This window comes from Denticeps clupeoides, chromosome 12 (assembly GCF_900700375.1).
Source record: "Denticeps clupeoides chromosome 12, fDenClu1.1, whole genome shotgun sequence".
Classification (NCBI taxonomy): Eukaryota; Metazoa; Chordata; class Actinopteri; order Clupeiformes; family Denticipitidae; genus Denticeps; species Denticeps clupeoides.
Genome location: NC_041718.1, coordinates 14,770,318 through 14,792,239, shown reverse-complemented (window position 1 = coordinate 14,792,239; position 21,922 = coordinate 14,770,318). Strand labels below are relative to the sequence as shown.

The following is a 21,922-nucleotide window of genomic DNA, read 5'->3' as shown; positions in this document are numbered from 1 at the left end:
GCGCCTCACAGTCAGTAGTTACAGGGACGGACCCCCTGGAGACACTCAGGGTTAACAGTCTTGCCGAGGGACACAATGGTAGTACGTGGGGTTTGAACCTGTGACTTTGTGGTCTTCTGGTTCGTAGGCGAGTGTGTTACTTGCTAGGCTACTACCACCCTGGCAACGAGTGAGGCCACATCGCTAACTGTGACACCACCTTGCTGCCCCCGACTTACAGTCACTAGTTATAATTAAAGAGGCTCAGAATTTGCACCAAATTCATCTGCGGTCGCCATGTTTGCTGTTGTCAGAAGGTTGGAAAATTTGGACCCTTTTGAAATGCCCTTCTGGTACGTGTGTTGTTTAACACATGTGGGGGCCTAGTGGGTAAGAAAAGAAGTCTTAAAATTGGAAGGTTACAGGTTCAAATCCTGAGGGTCCCACTGCTCACCGAGGGTGACAGGTTAAATGCAGAGGACTCATTTCGTTATGTGCCAACCTTTAGTAAGGGCCATACCCAACTATGACAATTACCGACAATCTGAGAGTCTTCAACGGAGTAAATACTTGCATTAACATTTACAGCATTTACCAGACGCCCTTATCCAGAGCGACTTACAATCAGTAGTTTCAGGGACAGTCCCTCCCTGGAGCAACTCAGGGTAAAGTGTCTTGCTCAGGGACACAATGGTAGTAAGTGGGGTTTGAACCTGGGTCTTCTGGTTCATAGGCGAGTGTGTTACCCACTAGGGTACTACCGCCCTTGTCCCAGAGAATACTTCAAGTTTCAAAAATAAAACAGGGCCTTGTCCCATCTGTTGCTCACTGCAACAACATTGAAAATTAATTGGCTGCTTGAACCTGGTCAGGTATGAAAATTGCTTGATTTAAACTGGAGAAGGAGAGAAAAAAAAGACTATTTCTGTGCTTATTAATGTCTTGGCAAAGTATGTATGTATCAGTGTTTACAACCAAATTATCAGGGAATTAATGTACACGGCACTGCTCACTCTGCGGCACAGCTCATTTATATCCATGATATTCATTCTGTTAAAGAGAACAAAGCTGAAAAAAGTGGCTTTAACGTTGAAAGCCAACGTCCCTAAACATTTATATAATGTGCCGTATGTGTGCACACAATAAGATTATTTCTTTTGTACTTTAATGGCTTTAATCCCTCAGTCACTCATACTGTTTTTTTACTCTCTTTCACTGACAGTATAAAACCCTGTTGGCATGTTGATAGAAATATATACGGTTGTTTGAAAAAGAAGCCACTAAACTGTTTTAATGAGTGTTTGTTGAATGGTGCCAGTATAACCCTGCCATGTTCCTACCCATGGAGGCACAAGGGTGTGGTGATGGGGGTAAGTAAGGGATACGGGGCTTGGGGGTAAAGTGATTGTCATTGTGTAACACTGCAGCCCAGCACACGGTGCACACAACGGAAACGTGTCCTCTGCTTTTTTGGGGGGTGTGTTGGGGGACCAAAGGGGTCGCCACGCTTGTGCAATGTCCTCAAAACGTTTCCATCTGGCCATTGCGTGCTCATCATAGCCCACATTAATACACCAGCACCCCTTATTTGTATGATTGTAACCATCACCCTGGTTGAGCAGTGGGCAGCCATGACAGGCGCCCGGGGAGCAGTGTGTGGGGACGATGCTTTGCTCAGTGTCACCTTGGCGGCTCGGGATTCGAACCGGCAACCTTGTGATGACGGGGTCTGAAGCATGGCTCACTGACTGACAGATTGATTGACTGAGGTTCATTCTGGGGGTTCTTTTACGTCAGTGCTATTTCATGTGAAAATGTCGCCACTTTTTGTGTTCATGTGGCATCATTTCTCCAGCGAACGGACGAACGAAGCTCGTTATAATAATATATTATTGTAATAATTTATTATTACGACGCGGTAAAAAAAAAAAAAAAAAAAAAAAAACCTACCGCACTTGATACCTGTCGCGTGTCGGCGCTCGGTAGAAGGTTAGAAAAAAAAAGAAAATTAAAAAAAGAATCCTAAAAATTCCCGCTGAAGCAAATAGGCTTCAGTGGACGGGAAGGAAAGGGGTGGCGGGGGTCGGAGCCCAGGGTGGGATTAAGTCGAGATCGTGCGAAATAAAGAGCGGCTGATCAGGAGCGGACCGTGTCTGGAGAGAAGGGAGGGAGGAGAGAGAGAGAGGGAGAGAGAGAGGGAGAGAGGAGGGAGAGAGAGAGGGAGAGAGAGAGGGAGAGAGAGAGATCGGATTTTTTCATCCGCCCCTCGTCCAATCTGCGTCTGTTTTTTTTAATCCTCGACCGCCGCCGCCGCGGACAGCGGGAACACGAGATATCGTGAATAATAATAATAATAGATCTTTATTCTCGTCCCCGTCGACCCCGCGTCCCGCGCCTGTTGGACGTCCGCGGTCCCGTTTTTATTCCTTATCCTCCTCAGTCCCCCCAACTTCTGCTTCAGCCAGAGACACTCGAGGTGCGCCATGGACAGTTTGTGGGGACCACCCGAGCTGGCGCCGCTGGGATGGTGGGGATTACGCAGCCGAGACCCGGACAGCATGTAAACGCAGATGGAGTTTGGGATTTACCGCCAAATATGGGGAAGATGAGCGTCTTGTCCTTGTGGTTTCTCCTGTGCGCGGACCTGCTGGATCTCACCGTCGGTAAGTGAGACGCAGCCCGGTGCGCGGAACCCGGAGCCCCGAGCTCTCTCCGCGACGACCGTCACTTTCCTGGCGGCTCCGGCGTCGAAGTCACAATTGCCTTTTTTTTTTTTTGTTAAAAAAAAGGAAGGATCGACGGTGGTGCGCGTCGGGGAAGGTTCCCGGTTGTTGGGATTCTGGGGGTTTCGGGGTACCAAAGTGGTCGCCGCGCTCGCGCACTGTTCCCAAAATGTTTCCATCCGGCCATTGCGTGCTCGTCACAGCCCACATTAATACACCTGCACCCCTTATCTGTATGATTATTATTATTAATCGTATTGTTATATAAGAAGTAGTGACGATGCAGGCTTCTGCCGCGAACCTCCCGGGATCCGGACGTGGAGAGATTTCGGATCGCGGGAACGGCGAACCTACACGTTCTGGTGCGTCGTTTCGTTCTGGGAAGAACGTGAGCGCGCCGATTTTTATTTTATTTGATTCTAGTTATTCATTTATTTTTTGCTGATGAATCGCGCAACTTCGCGAATGGCGTCTAAAATAAAAGTAGGTTACGTCTGTCCCGACCGGGATATCATCCACCACAAATGCGGAATATTAACGTCGGGAAAAGTTTGATTGGCAGCGCGTCGGTCGCGTTTTACGCGCGTGCGCGTTCTGGAATTTTATTTAGTCCGAAATGTCTGTCCCGAGAGAAAATCTCTCCCCGTGCGGTTAATCTCGCGGTGACATTTTATTTCCTTTTTTTTTTTTTTTTTTAAATCTCGAACACGAATCGGCTCCTCAGCTCCCGATCCCCCTCCTGCCTCCCCGTTCCAGCCAGTCCCTGGGAAGGAGAAGCCTCTGCGGGGATCTTGGAACAGAACGGTTCTGGGTGCAGGGGGTTGTGGAGGTGGCCTTCAGCCTGATGGAACCTGGCACGTTTAGAACGTCACAGGCGTGCTGGACACAGTAGAACCCGGTGGCCGGTGCGGCGGCGCGGACCCGGGTGATTGTGCGCCGCTTGTGCGTTAGATCATGGCCTTTAGTGTGTTGAGTGCGATGAATAATGGAGAGCGCTCGTGCAGATCTATTAAAAAAGAAAAAAGGCCTGATGGGTAACCAACACACAGAGCCCGGTTCCATCTGGCCAACTTCACCACGAAAGGCCATTCCAAGTCAGTGCCAGTTGGCAGGCTGATTGACAGCGAATCAAACGCAGCGCGGCTAAAATGTGACGGTGGCGCCTGTCAGTGGAACGCGTACATCGGTGGGTGCGACGTGGAGACGCCTTGAGATCGGTCCAGCGTTATTGATGCCACCTGTCCGGAGACCTGACTCCGACTGGCCAGATCAGATTTTCACGCCGGCGTGAAGCTGAAGGCTCCATGGGTCTGTCACACCCGATCCGCTCACGCTTGATTTTTCCTGGTAATAACAGAGGAATCGCTTCAGCCTGAATAATTTATTAAGCTTTCAAGTTGATGTCAAATGTCAGACTTGTCTCGATGGGATTTCTGTTTGCGTTTGCAGGCATTGGCAGATGATTAGACGCGCCTTTTCAGTCCTGCATGGGACCTCTGTGTGGAATCTGGAAGGTGCTGTAATTGGTCCTTTGGGATCTTGGTGTTCGCATCCACTCCGGATTCATACTGGGAAACGTCCTGGTCCATCTCAGCAGTCCACTGAACTCCAGTGTCTCGTGTGTGGAAGTTGCTGTGTCATCATAGTAGTAATTCTTGCAAGTTCTTGCAAAGGTTTTCATTAAACATTTCATTCTAAAACACAATTATACACAGAATAAATCCTAAAAAAAAAGCATATTACAAAGTGAATGGGCCATAAATCATAGACAAAAGGTAGAAACAATGACATTTTCATTTGCAACAGAGTTTTTTTCTTCCAAATTGTTTCCTTCATTAGCGGTAATTACAGATTGTCAGACCTTGGCACTCGAGCTGTCAATTTGTTTAAATAACTCTAATAATCAATGGACTATTTAAAGTGGCTGGCTTGCATTGATGAACACTGCATTCCATTGGAACACAGGAAGGGTGGGTCTCTTTACACTTATGTAGATATTCCATCATTAACTGTTACATTAAAATACTTACAAATTCTGTTGTATGCTAAAGGTAACATCATTTTTTATATACAAAACACTTGTTTGGACAAAGCCTTTTGAGTGGTAGTACATGTAGCTCGCTTAGTAATCTCGTTTCTCATGTTTTTTCACGTTGGAGCAAAACAGGAAAATGCAGCGCGCTGCCATCTTTCTGTTCCCTGCTGAACATGGAAATATGAATCTGGTCTATTATCTTTCTATAGATAACTGCTGGAGGAATTCGCTAGGGGTGTGCACGGCCTGTAGCCGCACTCAGGTGCAATGTTGGAGTCAGATTACGCTTGTTTTGGACGGATGGAGCTGGCGCGTTCCAAGAAATCATTCCCCGCCGCTCCGGCGGCACCCTGAAGCATCGACGCCAATCGGGAGCGGTGCATGGAAGTTCTGACCCTGCCATCTCCGCGTTGAAGCAGAATGCGAGACTTGTTGCAACAAATTTGGTGCCGTGTTCTTATTTTTTTTTCCTCCCGGGGTTCAGAAATGCCCTTCTGGGGTTATAGAATTTCTGAGCCCGCCTTCCTCTCTACAATTGAACACTCCTGGCCACACTCCTCTGCCGTAGTCCACAAAACCACTGCTCGCTAAACGCTTTCTGTTGGCTCCGTTCTCTGCCAGCTGAAGTGTGTGAGAACCCCAGGAGGTCAGCACTTTTCCTGACGCTGCAATGACCATGTCTGGCACCAGCAGTCATTCCATGGGATTAAAAAAAATATTATATTCACTATTATCAAGCAATTGTACCCAATGAAATAAATCCTACCCAAAATATATAGAGATTAGATATATATAGGAGAGATATATAGAGAGATATAGAGATATATATATATATATATATATGATTATATATATATTATATATATATATATAGATCTACTATCGAATATTATATATATCTATATATATATATCTATATATATATATATCTATATATATCTACTAGTATATCTTATATATATATATATCTATCTATATATATATATTACTATTATATCTATAGATGATATATATATATATATATATATATATATATATATATATATATTCAGGTACTGCATTCTTTCAGGCCAAATATGTTAGTGAAGCTTTTTTAACTTGACTTATTAGACAAGGCAACAACCGGTTTTGTGGCAAGGGTGTGGTGCCTATAGCAAGCTATTAGAGGCTTTACAACCAACAACATTGCTTTGCACCTGGAATCGTTTTCTGTAAATTAGTGGCTGGAATCAGCATGCAAACGAATGTAACGTACATTTACAAACACAGGGATTTTTTATGCCATGCGAGATAAAACGACCAAATCGGTTCAGAAGCGATCCACGTTCTTGAAGCATCTTCAGAGTTTTACAAGTATTGCTTTGTTACCCTAACAAATTGACATCATTTCGGCAACCTCAGGCGGGAATGTGTCCTGTGATCCAGTAAAACAAATGAAGCAGGATGATGCTGTCAAACAAAAATGTAAATAGCTTTTCCAGTCTTTGCGGCATTTATTTCTTTGCATGGAACAGACCTCAAAGACCGAGTGTTCAGATCACTATTCTGAGGGCCTATTACACCTGTCAGGAGAGCCATGGCTACCCAGAGGCAAATTGGCTCCCCTAGTGAGCCAGACTCCCTGGAGGTGTCTTCCATTTCGTCTCTAAAGAGAGTTCATCTTCTCAATCCATGGTGATCATGAGTTGTGTCTGACCTAAGGTTAAAACGTAGCAGGGAAGGTTCACTTCAGTAGGCATGGCATGTCATACCCATGTCTTGGATCACCAGATCGTTTTAGCAATATTTTAGTCAGAGACAAAGAGAAGTCATGCATTAGTCAGACATTATACTTTCTGACAGATGTTCCACAATAGTGTGTTACACCTCCATGTATGGTGTCCCTCTTTGAGATTCAGGTACTTGATTTTGAGCAGAAAAAGAACCTACAGAGCCTGGAATAGACATTGTGGGACCAGTAATGATGAACCACAGAGATTCTGTCATCATTTGGAGTCCTTCCAACAGCTACTCGAGTTTGAGCCCGATTTGGACCTATAAAGCTATGGATAGCTAAACATGAATCTGATCTTCTGCTTTTACAATCAGTGCCCTGAACTGTGAAACTTAAACCTCACCCGAGGCCAGTCCTCCCAGTCACTGGCAATTTGAACCTTAAATTGTCTCAGGAGCACAGTTGGCATGTGAGGCTTCCTTTTAGCCACCCTTCAATTTGGATAGTGTGGTTCAGGACACTTTAACTAAAGCACCTACCCCGACCCGGTGCTGATAGCACATGGCCACTTCACGTTGCAGTTTTGGATTGTGTTTGACTCGATTATGATTGAACCGGAAGCACAACCCTTCAATATCTCCCATATCGGGCATTGCTGTCTTAAAATGTTGACTTTCACAGGGGACTGCTAATCACCTGACTCCACCATGTGACATGTGACAGCAAGAAACCGGGAAAAGGCCGGATAACTGGTCTCATCTCGCAAAACATGTTTAAGTTTGCGACTTATCCCCCGTAGACAACTTTGTGTGTGTGTTTTTTGTGCGTGGGAGAGAGCCACAGAGGGTTTCATTACGTCTGCTCCGCGGAGGTGTGAAGCCGGGGGGGAACCGATGCGTTGCTGCGTTTCCTGCGAGCGAAGGAACGTGGACAGCGAAGGCGCGGCAGGGGGATGCTGCAAACAAGGGCGGAGTACGTTGAAGGTTGCCTCTCTGCCTCATCGATCAACTCATACATGAGCTGCAGCCTCCCGGTCAAATACAGATGCGTCCAAATACTGCTTTGGTCTTTTTGCTGTTTGCTGTATCCGAGCGGCCTCAAGCAGCATCACCATAAAGACCTTTTGGAGGAATATGCAGTCTTCCAATTAGCAGGGATGTAATGATGCAAAAGGGAAATGTTATTTTATTTTATATCATTTTCAATCATTATTTATTTACATCTTATCCTGTTCAGAAAAATCGCACCATTTACTTAAAATGGCGAATCGCATCGAATTGCAAGTTGAGTGCATTGTTACATCCCCACTAATTAGTCATCTAATTAGGGAGCTCCAACAGAAGTGGCAAAAAGCACCCCAGCCTTTTTTAATTTATTTTTTTTGCAGATAAGATTGGCTACCCTGCTTCAGACGGCCGAGGAGGGAGTAGTTGTGGCATTTTGAAAGGGTTTATCAGTTAATACGGCATCAAGGTTTGAAACATGGATGCAGCGAGTGTTCCACATTATGCAAATTTGCCTTGTGAATAATCCAAAGCGCTCATTCAATCCAATTAAGCCCCGAAGGGTAATTGGATGATAAAGAAAAAACATACTTATGTAACAGATTCTCCAAATGTCAGCAGCGTGGTGTGGTGTTGTACACACATTTTTATTCTTTTTTTTCTCATTCAACATGTTTGAGACCAGCGGCTTGTTGACAGGCAGTTTTTCTCCATGTTTAAGTGATGCTCACTGGTTGGAGATTTCTGAGAGCCGCACAGCGCCTTGGTGCCCACATGCCGCTGAAAGGGTGGACAAATGCATTCTCGATGTCATCTGTGTTCAATAATTCATGTGTAGTTTTTTTCCGTTCCGGGGGTCTTGAAAACTGCTTGTTTGCGGTAGAGGTGTGAACAATTTGACTTGATTATGATTATGGATGCATTGTGATACACTATCACGATGTGTCATATACATGCTTTACTGCACATTATACTTTCAGATACGTCAGTGAGATGCAGATGGCGTCAATTTCTGCTAAAATCAATTTCTGCTAAAATCCCAATGAATGTTAAAAAGCGATGCGTTTTAAACCATGTCAAGTGAACGGCAGTCACAAGCCGCATGAATGCAGATACAAAGCGCAGCAAAAATGCGCTTACAAAGGGCATTCATTTCAAAAGTCCGTGTGGTCAAGGCCGAACTCCTAACTGGAGTGGCACTGTACTCAGATCAGACAGCCACAGCCACTACTGGCATCCCTTTTTAACCAGAATTTTTATGCCAACACCAGAATTTCCCGTAGGACCGTTTCTATGATGTAATTGAAAAGGTGCTATACCTAGTTTGAGGTACTGGGAGGTGTGTGTGTGTGGGGGAAGTCATTTTTAAATTGTGTCACCAGATATTTTTTCTGAATGCTTTGCTTTGAGGGTTTTAAATAATGCTGCTAGTACGGCACACAGCGTTTACTGTAGGGTCTGTAATTACCAAAGTTCACATTAAAATCATCAAAACAACACTTAACATAGTGAACTGTGATATGTTTACCACGCTTCATGCGACTCCACTGAGTTCTACCTGCAGCTACCGTAGCCAGCTGGCATGGGTTGGAGTACCTGGACGTCGTGCGTTAGCCGGCGGTGGGGAGTAGGCGGCAGGGTCGCTGTAAGCGCCCTCACTGTGGAGCAGCATCACCGAACCAATTATCCAGCATCCCGGCCTGTGACTCCTCTTAACAAGTACTAGCCAGCACACCGGCTCTAATTATGCCATACTCAGCCTCTACATCTCTGATACATATTTTGTTCCAATGTGGAAACAAAAAAAAAACAGTCAGACCACGCTTGTCCGGTGGTTTCTGTACTCCAAGTACTTGTAATTCTGCTCTGTGATTTTCCTTTGAAGTAAAGTGTGTGTGCGATTCTGTCATGAAATTGTGCTATAGGAATTTACATTTAATTTCTGGCATTAATCAGACGCCCTTATCCAGAGCGACTTAGAATCAGTAGTTACAGGGACAGTCCCCCTGGAGACACTCAGGGTTAAGTGACACGATGGTAGTAAGTGGGGTTTGAACCTGGGACTTTGTGGTTGTCTGGTTTAGCCGCTAGGCCACCATTCCCCTTATCCAGAGCGACTTACAATCAGTAGTTACAGGGACAGTCCCCCTGGAGACACTCAGGGTTAAGTGTCTTGCTCAGGGACACAGTGGTAGTAAGTGGGGTTTGAACCTGTGACCTTTGGGGTTCATAGGCGAGTGTTTTACCGACTGGGCAAATACCACTCGTAAAGGAATAAAATGCGAGCAATCAGTTTGTCTGAGATTAAAGAAATCCCGCTATTGTTAAAGCCTCGGATTGCTCATGGGATGTGATTTGGCGGGGTGATAAGATGGAACTGATTGACACAGCATGCATCAGGCTAAAACAGAACATGGACAAAAGAATCATCTGTCTTCTGTGGGAGAGAAGGTTTAGAGACAGTGTATTTTTTCGTTGGCCGTAGTTAAGGAGGATTCGTTGACTTGTGTGCTTCAGCATAAAATGGACGGTTTTGGTTAAGAATCCAAGTGCAGAACTTGGAGCACGCAGTGAGATTTGTAGTCCACGCGATCAAAGACCACCCTGTAAAGTACAAGCAGTCCATTAATGGGAAATATCCAAGTGAAATCATATTTTTTCATTTGCCCGTCGTAAAAATAGATTTTCTTTTTGCTTATTGTTTATTCATAGGGTGCTGCTCAGACCAAGAGTTCATCAAAGTTTCCTAATCAATACTGAGAATCTTGCTTATTTGTAAGGCAGATGTTCTGCTCCGAAATAGTCACAAAATATTAACCCACGTCCCTAGATTAAGGATGTTGGAACATTGTAATCAGAGAAGCTTGGCTGAGCTTAATATCACATTTTTAGTCAAATGCGAGCGGCACTGTGGGCTACGTGCTGTGCGCTCTGATCTGAGGCTTTCAACACTTCCGTCCCTGTCTGTCTGTGACAGCTGGGCTTGACTCAGAGGAAGTGAAGATAGATTTTGGCAGCCCTCCACCAATCATCAGTCCTCGACTCAGTGCTACATTTTATTGGTTACGTAAAATGACTTAAAAATTCAAAAAAATCTATTGCATTTGTAGTTTCATGTGGAAGAACATGAAGGTGGTTTATAATTGACTTATTATGAGAAGATATACATGCATTTTGTTTTTTATTCTACCCGTCCAACTGCTGAAACAGCTATAGTTAAAATTGTGAGTGGAATTTTATTATAGTTTATTGATGTTAGACAGTACATAGTGAAATTAAATAACGTTTCTATTGAACCTGGTGCTACATGTAACATTTGAACAAATAAAACAAAGTTACATACTGACATTATGTGCACGTGTGCGACACATAAAAACTGGGCTACATAAAGTGCAAAAAGGGGTGCAAGAGTAACATCTAGAAAACGATGAGACGGGTGAAATGATTAATAAATGTGCCATGTAAATTAATGCAAATATTGCTGTGCAAAGTGGAACCGCGCATGAGTAGATATTATTACAGACAGATCATATTATTCAATATAACAGAGGTTGTTAGAGGAAATGTCAAGTGACAAATGTCAGAGAGGAAAGTCACTGAGTGTTCAGGTATCTGATGGCCTATGGAATGAAGCTGTTGCACAGTCTGGCAGTGAGGGCCCGAATGCTTCATAATGGTTTTCTATGAAGTGTTCTTGCTAACTAGCCTTACAAGAATGAACTCATGAGAATAGAGAACACGCCAACAGCCAATTGAAATGCGATTCATTCTGATCACATATATCATAGAGCCGAAATGTACTAAAGATGGGATTTGAGACTGATTATTTAGCCTGAGAGGTCACGCGGTGGCATGATGGTTAGCGATGTGACCTCACACTTCCAAGATTGTACGTATGAGTCCTTGTGTGAGTTTGCATGCTCTCCCTATGTTGAGGTCTCTGGTTTCCTCCAGCTGTCCAAAGGCATGTGCATTAGGTGGATTTGCAACTTTAAATTGACCAAAATCATGGGAAATAAATGAGGGTCAACCAAGGTCTTAGGGTCCAGCTAAAGTTCTGACCTACTTTCTCTGCCATTGCAATAACAGACAGTGACTAATGTGACCATTTGTTCCTGGTGAGGGCACAGCCAACCCTCCCCTGTAGGAGTAATTCCATATGCAATACCATGAAAAGGGGTTCAAGTAGTTACAGTACAGGCCAAACGTTTGGACAGACCTTCTCATTCAGTGTATTTTCTTTATTTTCATGACCATTTACATTGGTAGATTCTCACTGAAGGCATCAAAACTATGAATGAACACATGTGGAGTTATGTACTTAACAGAAAAAGGTGAAATAACTGAAAACATGTTTTATATTCTAGTTTCTTCTAAATAGCCGCCCTTTGCTCTGATTACTGCTTTGCACACTCTTGGCATTCTCTCGATGAGCTTCAAGAGGTCGTCACCTGAAATGGTTTTCCAACAATCTTGAAAGAGTTCCCAGAGGTGTTTAGCACTTGTTGGCCCCTTTACCTTCACTCTGCGGTCCAGCTCACCCCAAACCATCTTGATTGGGTTCAGGTCTCCACTTTTTGTTAAGTACATAATTCCACATGTGTTCATTCATAGTTTTGATGCCTTCAGTGAGAATCTACCAATGTAAATGATGACAATAAAGAAAACACATTGAATGAGAAGGTGTGTTCAAACATTGTACGTGTTGCACAAGGTTGACTCTCAGAATGAAGTCATATCATTCACATGCTATTCCATACTTTTCCCATTTCCCATTATAAGCAGCTGAAATAGTCAAGACCTCTTTTGAGGGACCCTGTTGTCATTTAAAATCTTTATTTGCATTTGATTCATATGTGCATACATGAATCACCGGCCTTCAGAGGTTTTGTGTGTTTTTGCATGTTTAATGTTTTTGCGCTGTGTTGTGCATGCGCTGCACGGACATCCCAGAAATCCTTGCTTGTACCCCTGTAACTTATTTCCATCAATTAAATGTTTTATATTCCCACGGTCCCGAGGCTCAAAAATATATGACTCTTGTCGTAATTATGTAGCAGTGGTGTGTCTCCAAAGGCTGCATGTGTCACATCAGTTTGGGTCGGTGGTAAACAGTTGGCCCTGAATCGGGCCTTTGATATTTCGGGAGCCGCCAAAGTGCCGAAGACTCCTGATAGGAATTCCATTACCATATTTTATTAACAGGAAGCCCCCGAATGGCATCCGCATGTAGGCTGACTTGTTGCCTCCCTGACTCAGCCTCACAGCGACACCCAGGGTGGCTTGTGGCTCCCACAAGGCAAATAATGCAGGAACTCGCTGGCCATTATGGCAGTTCCCCCCACACTTCCCCACCCGAGGGCTATGTAGGACAGACAGCAGAATCAGAAAAATATGTCAAAATAATAGGGCAGAGCAAGTTTCTGTGCCCTGTGACTAGCCTCGCACATCATCTCAAGCTGTGCAACAACTTGTAATCCAGTCAGTAATTCGTAGAGACAAGCGAGTGCCTGGAGTAAAACGCTCCCACTTGATTTAGTCATTTGGTCCTAAACTACATGACTTATGACTCAGTCTCTGACTTCTGGAATAATTGTTCTCTTAGCCATTTATCAAAGTAAGACACTGGCAGTGTGTGTTTTTTTTTTGTTATGCACTACTTACTACTGTACGGTAAAGGTTTAACATACAGGCTAGAGCGGTCTGCGTTTAAGATACATTTAATCTGTAATAATAATTTCTTATAATCAATTACAAAATTCTCAGGCAACGCTGAAACGCAAATTCTATTAACAGCGTAAATCCATGTTCAAAAGTTCTGCAGTCAGGTCAGGTGATGTATTTTTACAGTACCTAGAGTTGTTTTAGTCTGGTAACTGGTAAGTTTAGGCAGTATTTGCATGTTATGAATTTTATGGGCAAATGATCTTTTATAAATATGTCCAAATAATGGAGCCGCTTTTTATTCATGGGGGAGCCAAATTGTACTCGAAATGCATGATTTAACCGAAATTCATGATTTGCCTATAAAATTTTTATTTTTATGTCTTTTGTAGTAAGTGCTGCTTCCAGGAGTTTTAAGAGGTTAAATGCATGGCTAGATGCACCTTTCACATGCACCTGCAAAGTCTGAACATCCTTGTCACGGTACATTCAAACTCGCCCTTGAACACCGCTGTGACACTTATACCATATTTCCCATGCAGCCTTTGCCACGGTCCTCTTTAACAACCTACTGAATGCAGGTCAAACTCTTGCAGAGTTTCAAAACCACATTTTTCTCAAGAGGGGGCGATACCTTGTTGAAAACAAAAATAAACATGCTTTTCAGCAGCGGCTTTTATTGTGATAAATTCGAGCCGTGACATGGCTTAGACTAAAATGAACAACACGGCGTTCCTCATTTATCACGCACCATTTTCAATAGTCAGGAGAGACCACCACCATAATCCTATATACTATTACATACAGTGAATAACATTTAAAAAAAAAATTGTAAGAAAAACTGTCTAAAATATTGCTGCAGCTCTTTTAAAGAGCTTTTGTGAATAAATGACTTCAGAGTAAATGGATGACTTTTGAGGATTCTGCTCCATATTGAAGTGCGGCGTGATGTACGAAATAGCCTCCTGAAGGAAGATTTAAAGTTTATATCACTACGAGTTTCTGCTCTAGCTGCTCAACAATGAAGAATGACTTTTAACACGGCATCACATGAATCAACATTTACTGCACTTCAGATGGCTGAGTGCAGAATAGTCTCGAATTCACTCTGTCTCATGTTTCCAAATACAGCATATTACTTGCTTTCAAGCATTTATTCATATCAAAGGACAACTTAAAAAAGAGAGCAAATAAATGACCGAACTTGGTGTGTTGATTTAATAATTAAAAAAAAACCTTCAAACCCATGGATAGCCATATACATAGTGCAGAACATTTTAACAGTGCTTTTTTGCCTCAACCTCTTCCATGTGTTTACTGTCCTTTCATTTTTGCTTATGAATTATTAAGAGTTTATTCTATAGCCTGTAGAAAGAGGTGATTAAGTCTTTTCATTTTGTAAATCTCAATTTTGCCCAAAATGTCACTTACATCACGTATGGTTCTCACCCCTTGATGTAATGTGGTTATTTAACAAATATTATTCATTATGCTCTTGAGCTCTGTTGATTGACACCTGTCGAGTGTAAGTGATGTATTAAGTGTACTATCTATCTATTTATTTATTTATTTATGCTTAAAAATCTTAAAAAGTCTTAAGGTGTAGGATAATCTGTGTGACCCTGAAGCTGACCCCATGACAAGCTTGTCATGTGCCGCTGGGTGCCTTGATCATGGGATGGCCTCTCATCTCCCCTTTTCAGGGATTTAGATGGTGTCACACTCTTCCTGCAATTTGCACCCTAATATGGATTATATTGTATGCCTATGATGTTCAGACATGTAAACACTTCCGACTTTTCTGCCTGTAAAATTGGACCTTGTTTAAGCACCTCAGCAATATCTGGGGTTTAAGCATCGAGGAACTTCCCCTTGGCAAAGATTGGGTTTTATTTGGTCGGATAATGCTCCCTTTTGTTGTGTTCTTCCGCCTTTAGCACAGTAACATCCTTTGTCAGGGGTGAAATGTTGAGCTGAAACCAGATTTGTTTAGTGTCATGGCGACCTCCGTTCGGAGAGAGGAGGCCTGCACGTCCTTGCTGCGTGTGTTGCTCTCTGTTAGGAATGCACATAATAAAATCCTAGCCCCCATTCCATTACCATTTATAAAGTATGTCAAATGTAGGACGATAAGAGTGGAGAAATATGAGTCCGCAAAGGTGAATTGCATGCATGCATTCAAAAAAAAAAAAAAAAAAGTTCATTTAGCTGTGGGGTGTGATTACAGGAGGCCAGTGGTGAGAAGACCCTTTCCTGCATAATGAAGAATCCAATTTGAATCACTGACAGTTAGCTGGTGAGCAGTCAGAAATTCCACCCTGGCTTAGAGCCCTTCAATCTGCACACGGCAGTGGATAAGAGCCCAAACCAGCACACATCTCCTTCTCAGATGCTCCAGCTTTTAGCTGGACCCCATTACCCCCTTTAAAGGGTTAAAAATACCCTGCAGTCATACTAAATTCAGTCGATATATGTAATTTTGTAATGATGCCCTCCTTCTTGTGTGCTCAAAGTGACCCTCCCTAAATGCCCACACTTATACCGTGAGAATATGGCTTGAACAGAAATATTGAAAAGTGAAATAAAAGGTAGACATCGATAGCCAGAATAGCTCTGCTACAAATCACTCATGTGTCTGTTTAGGGTGATTATAACTCTTATTAGAGTTATATCTACTTCTGATGTTTATTTAACATTTTGGCAGCGGACATTCAAAAGGCAGACTCAGAGGCTGTCCATTCCCAAGTGTAATTTATTCCGATCTGTATGTTGATTTAGTTATCAGAAAATCAGGTCTTCAAATTGCACACATAATGAAATGATGTACAGTTTTCTTTCATTTAAGCGATGTAGCTCTGCTTGTCTCAGAATATATTTCTTAGATGCATCTATGCTGGTGGATTAATGGAGAACAGAATCCAGCATCTGTGATGAGACGGCAATGCTGCCGGATATTATCGGTGCAGCCATTTTCAGATTAAGAGCCAGAACGGAAAAAAACGACTAATCCATGCAGTCACGTAGGGTAGAGGCAGGGTGGAGGTGGGGGTGGGGTGCTTATGTGGGCTGCACATCTTCTGCTAACAGATTATTTCCCATCATGCACAACACCTACTTCCCGTGAGACATAAAACAGCTTTATTTCCCCACTGGGTAGAGCTCTTGAGGCTTGTTTGCAGATGTCCACGTCACTCTTGTGTCCACACACGCACACACACACACACACACACACACACATTTCTGAGGTACACATCCTACATCGCCCCAGCTCCTATGATCAGGTCAACAAAAAATCTCCACATACAGAATGCAATTCTGACAGTTCACGCCAAAATATTTAAAAAGGTCAGAATAGATTACATTCTGATTCTGATTGTTTAACATCACTTTTTAATGTGAATTTTTCTGCCGCTGGCAGAAAAAGTGACGTCATTATGATATAATAATCATTTATGCTCTGCGCTGCATCGATGCAGAATCGTCCACATCTGCATCACGCCTCTTCGATTATAAGATCAATTTTGACACCCCTAGCATCCACACAGAAATGGGGACCCAGAGCGGTCTTTTTCTAAAACGGGTTCCAGAGACAATTTCTCTTTTCCGTGTGTTCGTGTGTACAGCAAAGCGGCTTTTTTGGGAAAACGTACTAGCTCTAACTTGACCAATAACCCATATGTGTCATACATACAACCTTATAAAACAACTAGAAGAAATCCTCTCTAGAAACCGAAAACCCATTTTAGAGTGTGGACAGGACCTTAGATAAACTTTTTGAGGAAACCGATCATACTCCGGGCTCACAGGGAAAGGCATATTAAGGAACAAAAACTGTCACGAGGACCGAAAAAGATCAGAAAAGGAACAACTGAAAATAACCCAAAGGCGTGTGGCGATTGCCAGAAACATGTCCAGGTCAATGTGGCCCCGCCTGTATTAATGGAACCCTGACTGACCAGGCCGGATTGTGCTCCGCTGTGATCACTCAGGGCTCCCAGAACCAAAAACGTTCGGGCCAATCTTGTTCGGGCCAATTGCCTCTATTTTTCACAAAGAGGTAATTTCTAGATAATATTTCAGAACACGTCTGAAAATTATTATAATCAATATCTTTGAAAAAAGTCTTGTTATTATAAGACTGGAAGCTAATGGAAATCTTTCTTCTGGACGTAGTTCTTCATTACTCACATAACGGGCAACTAGCATAGGCCCGTTGGACATGTTTGAGTTTGATTATTTTCAGGAAATGGACCCAATTTCCCATCACATTTTCTTTCAACTCCAACAAAAGCCTGGCTTTAATTAATTGTGGGTGGGGGTGTCGACTGGTTAAGGAAGTAATCCACTTCAAATGACTTCATCCCGACAGTAATGACCACTCTCTGGAAAACTTATTCACACTGGTCCAACTCCCGAAAACTCAACACATATCTTGCTCGCATGCAAATCCGTAACGAACGTAAAGTACAAGGGTGAAACGCGAAAGTCCTCTCACTCCGTTATTCAGAACGAAATAAGCAGCACACTTCGTTAAAGGCCTGTCGCCATCCCTGCCAACGCCCTGAACAAGACAATAATCAATGTTGCATGCTTCCAACATAACAACATTAAAAAATCATGATCAAACATGTGTCTGATATCATATTTGACCTTCAAAGTATTGCTTCAGTCTTTACGTGCAATTAATAGAATGAAATGGAAAGATGTTTCACTCTTTGTGTGGTTTATTAAGTAAATTCCCATTGCTCAACAACTGCACAGATTTACACACAGCTGTTATTAAACCATTCAGCGATTCTACAAATACATTCTAAAAAAAAAAAGTGAAGTGATTGTCACATGTGGTACACAGCAGCACAGCACACGGTGCACACGGTGAAATTTGTCCTCATCACCCTGAGTGAGCAGTGGGCAGCCATGACAGGCGCCCGGGGAGCAGTGTGTGGGGACGGTGCTTTGCTCAGTGGCACCTCAGTGGCACCTTGGCGGATCGGGATTCGAACCGGCAACCTTCTGATTACGGGGCCGCTTCCTTAAACGCTAGGCCACCACTGCCCCGTATTCTATATATAGGTTCCATAAGTGTATATTTCCTACTGGAGTACACTGACAATTAGGCTAAAATTGTGCCACTAATGGATGGAAAAAAGGAATACTACTGCAAATGATACCATTTAATGCAATGTTTTATAGTTACCCTTGAGTTTTTTTATTCATTTCCATATCAGCTGTTTCATTTTGTTTGATTTGTACTAATAGTTACACAAGAGTAAAGCCGTGCGCTTATGTAATGGTAATTTAAGGCCAGCTCCTTTTTGTCCCCACATGCTCTAACCCTGACTTTACCTGAGTGCCTTGACTCTGCTGCCGGCATCGGCCAGGCTGAAAATGTTATTTTCTCTTCTCGGCTTGCGGTGAATCATGCGTTTGAGATGCGCCGCGTTGCGTCGCGTTGTGTAATCGCCCCGGTCGCAGGGACGGGCAGCCTGCCGAACGCTGAGATGCGGTGTCACTGATCGGACGGTGACAAGGCCCGCGTCTCCGGCTCACTGCCGTGTCTGCCGCCGTGTTTACAATGCCGGACCTCATGCATATTCATGCGCACATTTCCCATTGATAACAATACATAATGCATTTAGTGTGTGTGTGTGTGTGTGTGTGTGTGTGTGTGTGTGTGTGTGTGTGTATATATATATATATATATATATATGTCCGCAGCTTTGATGGAATCTGAGTTTTTAAGTCTTGTTTGAACGCAATCCATTCAAAGCTTCGTCAGCACTTCAGGAGAGTCGTGGATATTTAATTAGTTGGACAATATCTCAATATTTGTGTGCAGGTTTGGTTGTTTTTGCAGAGGTGAAGAGCAGCTCTGGAAACGAGGTTAGGAGCAGAACAAGTAATCCTGCTCGGGGCTTATCTGATTGTATTGGACTGGCATGTAGTGTGATGTTTTTTTGCGAGACCGTGGGTCAGTGACCTAGAATGCGTACATACGGTGCTGTGTGGCTATGATTAACCCGATGTCCAAAAATCTGCAGCCGGAAGGATGAAAGCTGATTTTAGGCTCCGAGAGGCTGCAGGGGACAAGAGCGGTTGATTAGTGTGCGCGCCACCCGCCCCCGGCCGGGACGATGACATTGCCCTCGCCTGTCCTCCAAAAGGAAAGTCAGAAGATACACCTTTGCAAGAGGACAGCTTTTTTATTCGTTTAGAAGAATCCTGTTTTTGTGTGTGTGCCCGAGGCTTTAACAGTTGGGGTTGGGCTGATGATGAATTTTTTTTCTTCCCTCGTTATTGATTTCAGCCACATAATATATCTGTGGCATTTATTATATCTAATTCTGTGGTACCTACCCCAGCAGAACCTGCAATATTGACTGAGAACAGTTGTCGGTGGGGTTTGTGCTTCATTGCCAGTTGCTCACGAAAATCCAAATGTTCCAAGAGCCAAGTGTTTTAATCTAGGGACGTAACACTGAGATCATTTCTGATTGGATGAAGCCCAGGCAGTTTGAAGCAGCACTGCTGGGTCTAGCATCTGTAGTCGCCGACCAGACGGTGGAGGGCAGAAGTGGACGTCTGTCCTCGGTCGGAGCCAACGCATGATGATGCCTTTTAAGACCGTGCTCAGAGCTAGAAATATAATGATTTTATGAAAGTGTTGATTGGACGTGAAGGTAATATTTTTATAGGAATGTACTGCCCTTCCAAAAAAAATAAAAATAAAAATAGCTTTAATAATGCCTTTTAAGAGAGCAGTTTAAGCTATTTTTACATTCTGATCTGGTCAAAGTGACAAAGATCAAAATTGGATGAAAGGCCCTCTTCTCTAGAGGTGTTCGTTCCAGGACGTTCCAAATAAAAATACTTCAACAGCATCTGAAAGGCGTTCAGAAGTTAGCAGTTACCCAGCACCCCTGCGTGTGGGGTCATCAGGACGTGTCAGAAATTTCGAGCATAGTTACCTCCAGATGTAGTCTGCCAGGGCCGGTGTTTTGAGGGAGGAAAATTAGGCTACGCTCTAGTTGCAAAATAAAAAAAAAAAGACACTGGCTGCCGCATTTCACTGAGTTTTGCAAAGCTTTAATTTTGGCCCATCTGTAGCTGTTGTCCTCTTCTGCTCCAGTACATTCTCAGTTCTTGCACAGTTCTCGCTTCATTCTCCTTCCTCCAATTTTTTTTTTTTGCGGGCACCGACTTCAATGTCTGTTCCTTGTAGTGTCTGCATCACATCAATGAGTAGCATGTGGGTTACTGATCCCTGCCCTCCTCTAGGGCTTTTTTCCCACCATCATCATCTAAAAGCTTACTGTAACTCAGACCAGTGGAGAAAATCCTAGAGAAAAACAGAGGCGTTCGTAAAAATTATCACAGCAGAGCGCTTATAAGAGTCTACTCAAGATCAGTTAAATCGAACACTTTACGGTGTAAAGTATGTCAAACTGACACTATTTAGTGTCAAATAAACCAAATACGATCCCAAGAGCCCTTATGAGGAGCAAGAGTCGCCCCTGATTTACCCACCATCATGAAAAAGTCTCGGACCAACATGGACCTTTTTTAAACCGAACTCTTATTTGTAGTGGACTGATATAAACTCTCTGAAATGTTAATTTAAATGTTTTTTTTTATTGTGTAATTTTTGATAAACGTTAGCTAGCCATGCTGTTACCTGCACCGTTGGGGGCATTTATAAATGTCTTCCTTTTAGAACAGAAAACAACTGTTTTGTCCATTAAAATAAGATAACATTTTGTAAATTACTGTAGTAGCGACTAAAACTAAAAAGTGAAATGAGTCCTCTGCTTTTAACCCATTGCTGTTAGTGAGCAGTGGGCCTGGGGAGCAGTGTGTGGGGACGATGCTTTGCTCGGTTTAGCACCTCAGTGGCACCCAAGCGGCTCGGGATTCGAACCCTCCGATTCCAGGTCCTATTCCTTACCCACTAGGCCGACCTTCGTCTGACCGATGGTTTCTGTCTTGGCTAATGGCCATTTTCTCATTCATTTTGTAATATTTTTCATTCAAACGTATTCTTTCTAACCACTTTTGAACTGTAGTTTCACTATGGATGGTAATTGCGTAAGCATGCTAAACACAAGTTAATAACCTTAGAATTTTCCTCATTCTTGTGCTTGATTTTGATATCTGATCTTCATCAGACTTGACATTCGGACCTGTTAGATGTATATAATAACAGTAATTATACAGTGTGGGGGATCTTTAGCGGTTCGTGTTATTTCTCCTTTACAGTGTGTACAAGAAGCCGCCTGTCATTAACTTTGTCACATCTGCTCATAACCATTAATTTCCACAGCCCACTGGTGATGATGTTTACTATAGTGACAGCAAGGACACCAACGCCTAAACTGCAGTAGTTAGGCAGACGCACGAAAAGAACATTTCGATTCTGAATGCAAACAAATTGTTCAAGTAGACAATAAAGCTATTTTTATATCATGAAAAGATGAGCTGATTTAGCACTTTTTTTCACAATAATGTGAAATACATGTTTGGAGTCTGTGACTGCTGGTACACAACTGTAGGATGAGCAGGATTACTATTGATATATTGATCGGTCCTAACAATGGACTGTAGTCATGCAACTGAGAGGAAAATGGTCACAATGCTCATATACAAATACAAGTTACATATATATATTTTTATTATTATTATTATTATATAGGTCAACCAGACCTACTGGTTTGTATATAAAAATGTGACAGAGAGTTTTGGAAAAAGCACCCATTTTTCCTGGTACATTACGGATTTAGCAATTATGTAATCATAACCATTGTTG

At 42.9% G+C, this 21,922-nt stretch overlaps 1 protein-coding gene across 2 annotated transcripts in view; it reads left to right on the top strand.

The window, feature by feature from the left end:
• Positions 1-2,191: 2,191 nt before the first annotated feature.
• Positions 2,192-21,922, top strand: part of igsf21a (immunoglobin superfamily, member 21a) — a 176,478-nt gene continuing 156,747 nt past the window's right edge. Inside the window, exon 1 of one of the 2 annotated variants that reach the window (XM_028998117.1) lies at positions 2,192-2,642. In XM_028998117.1, the coding sequence (XP_028853950.1) occupies positions 2,504-2,642 (139 nt within the window). In that variant the 5' untranslated portion in view covers positions 2,192-2,503. The remainder of the gene's footprint in view (positions 2,643-21,922) is intronic. The other variant, XM_028998118.1, reaches the window with a different exon arrangement.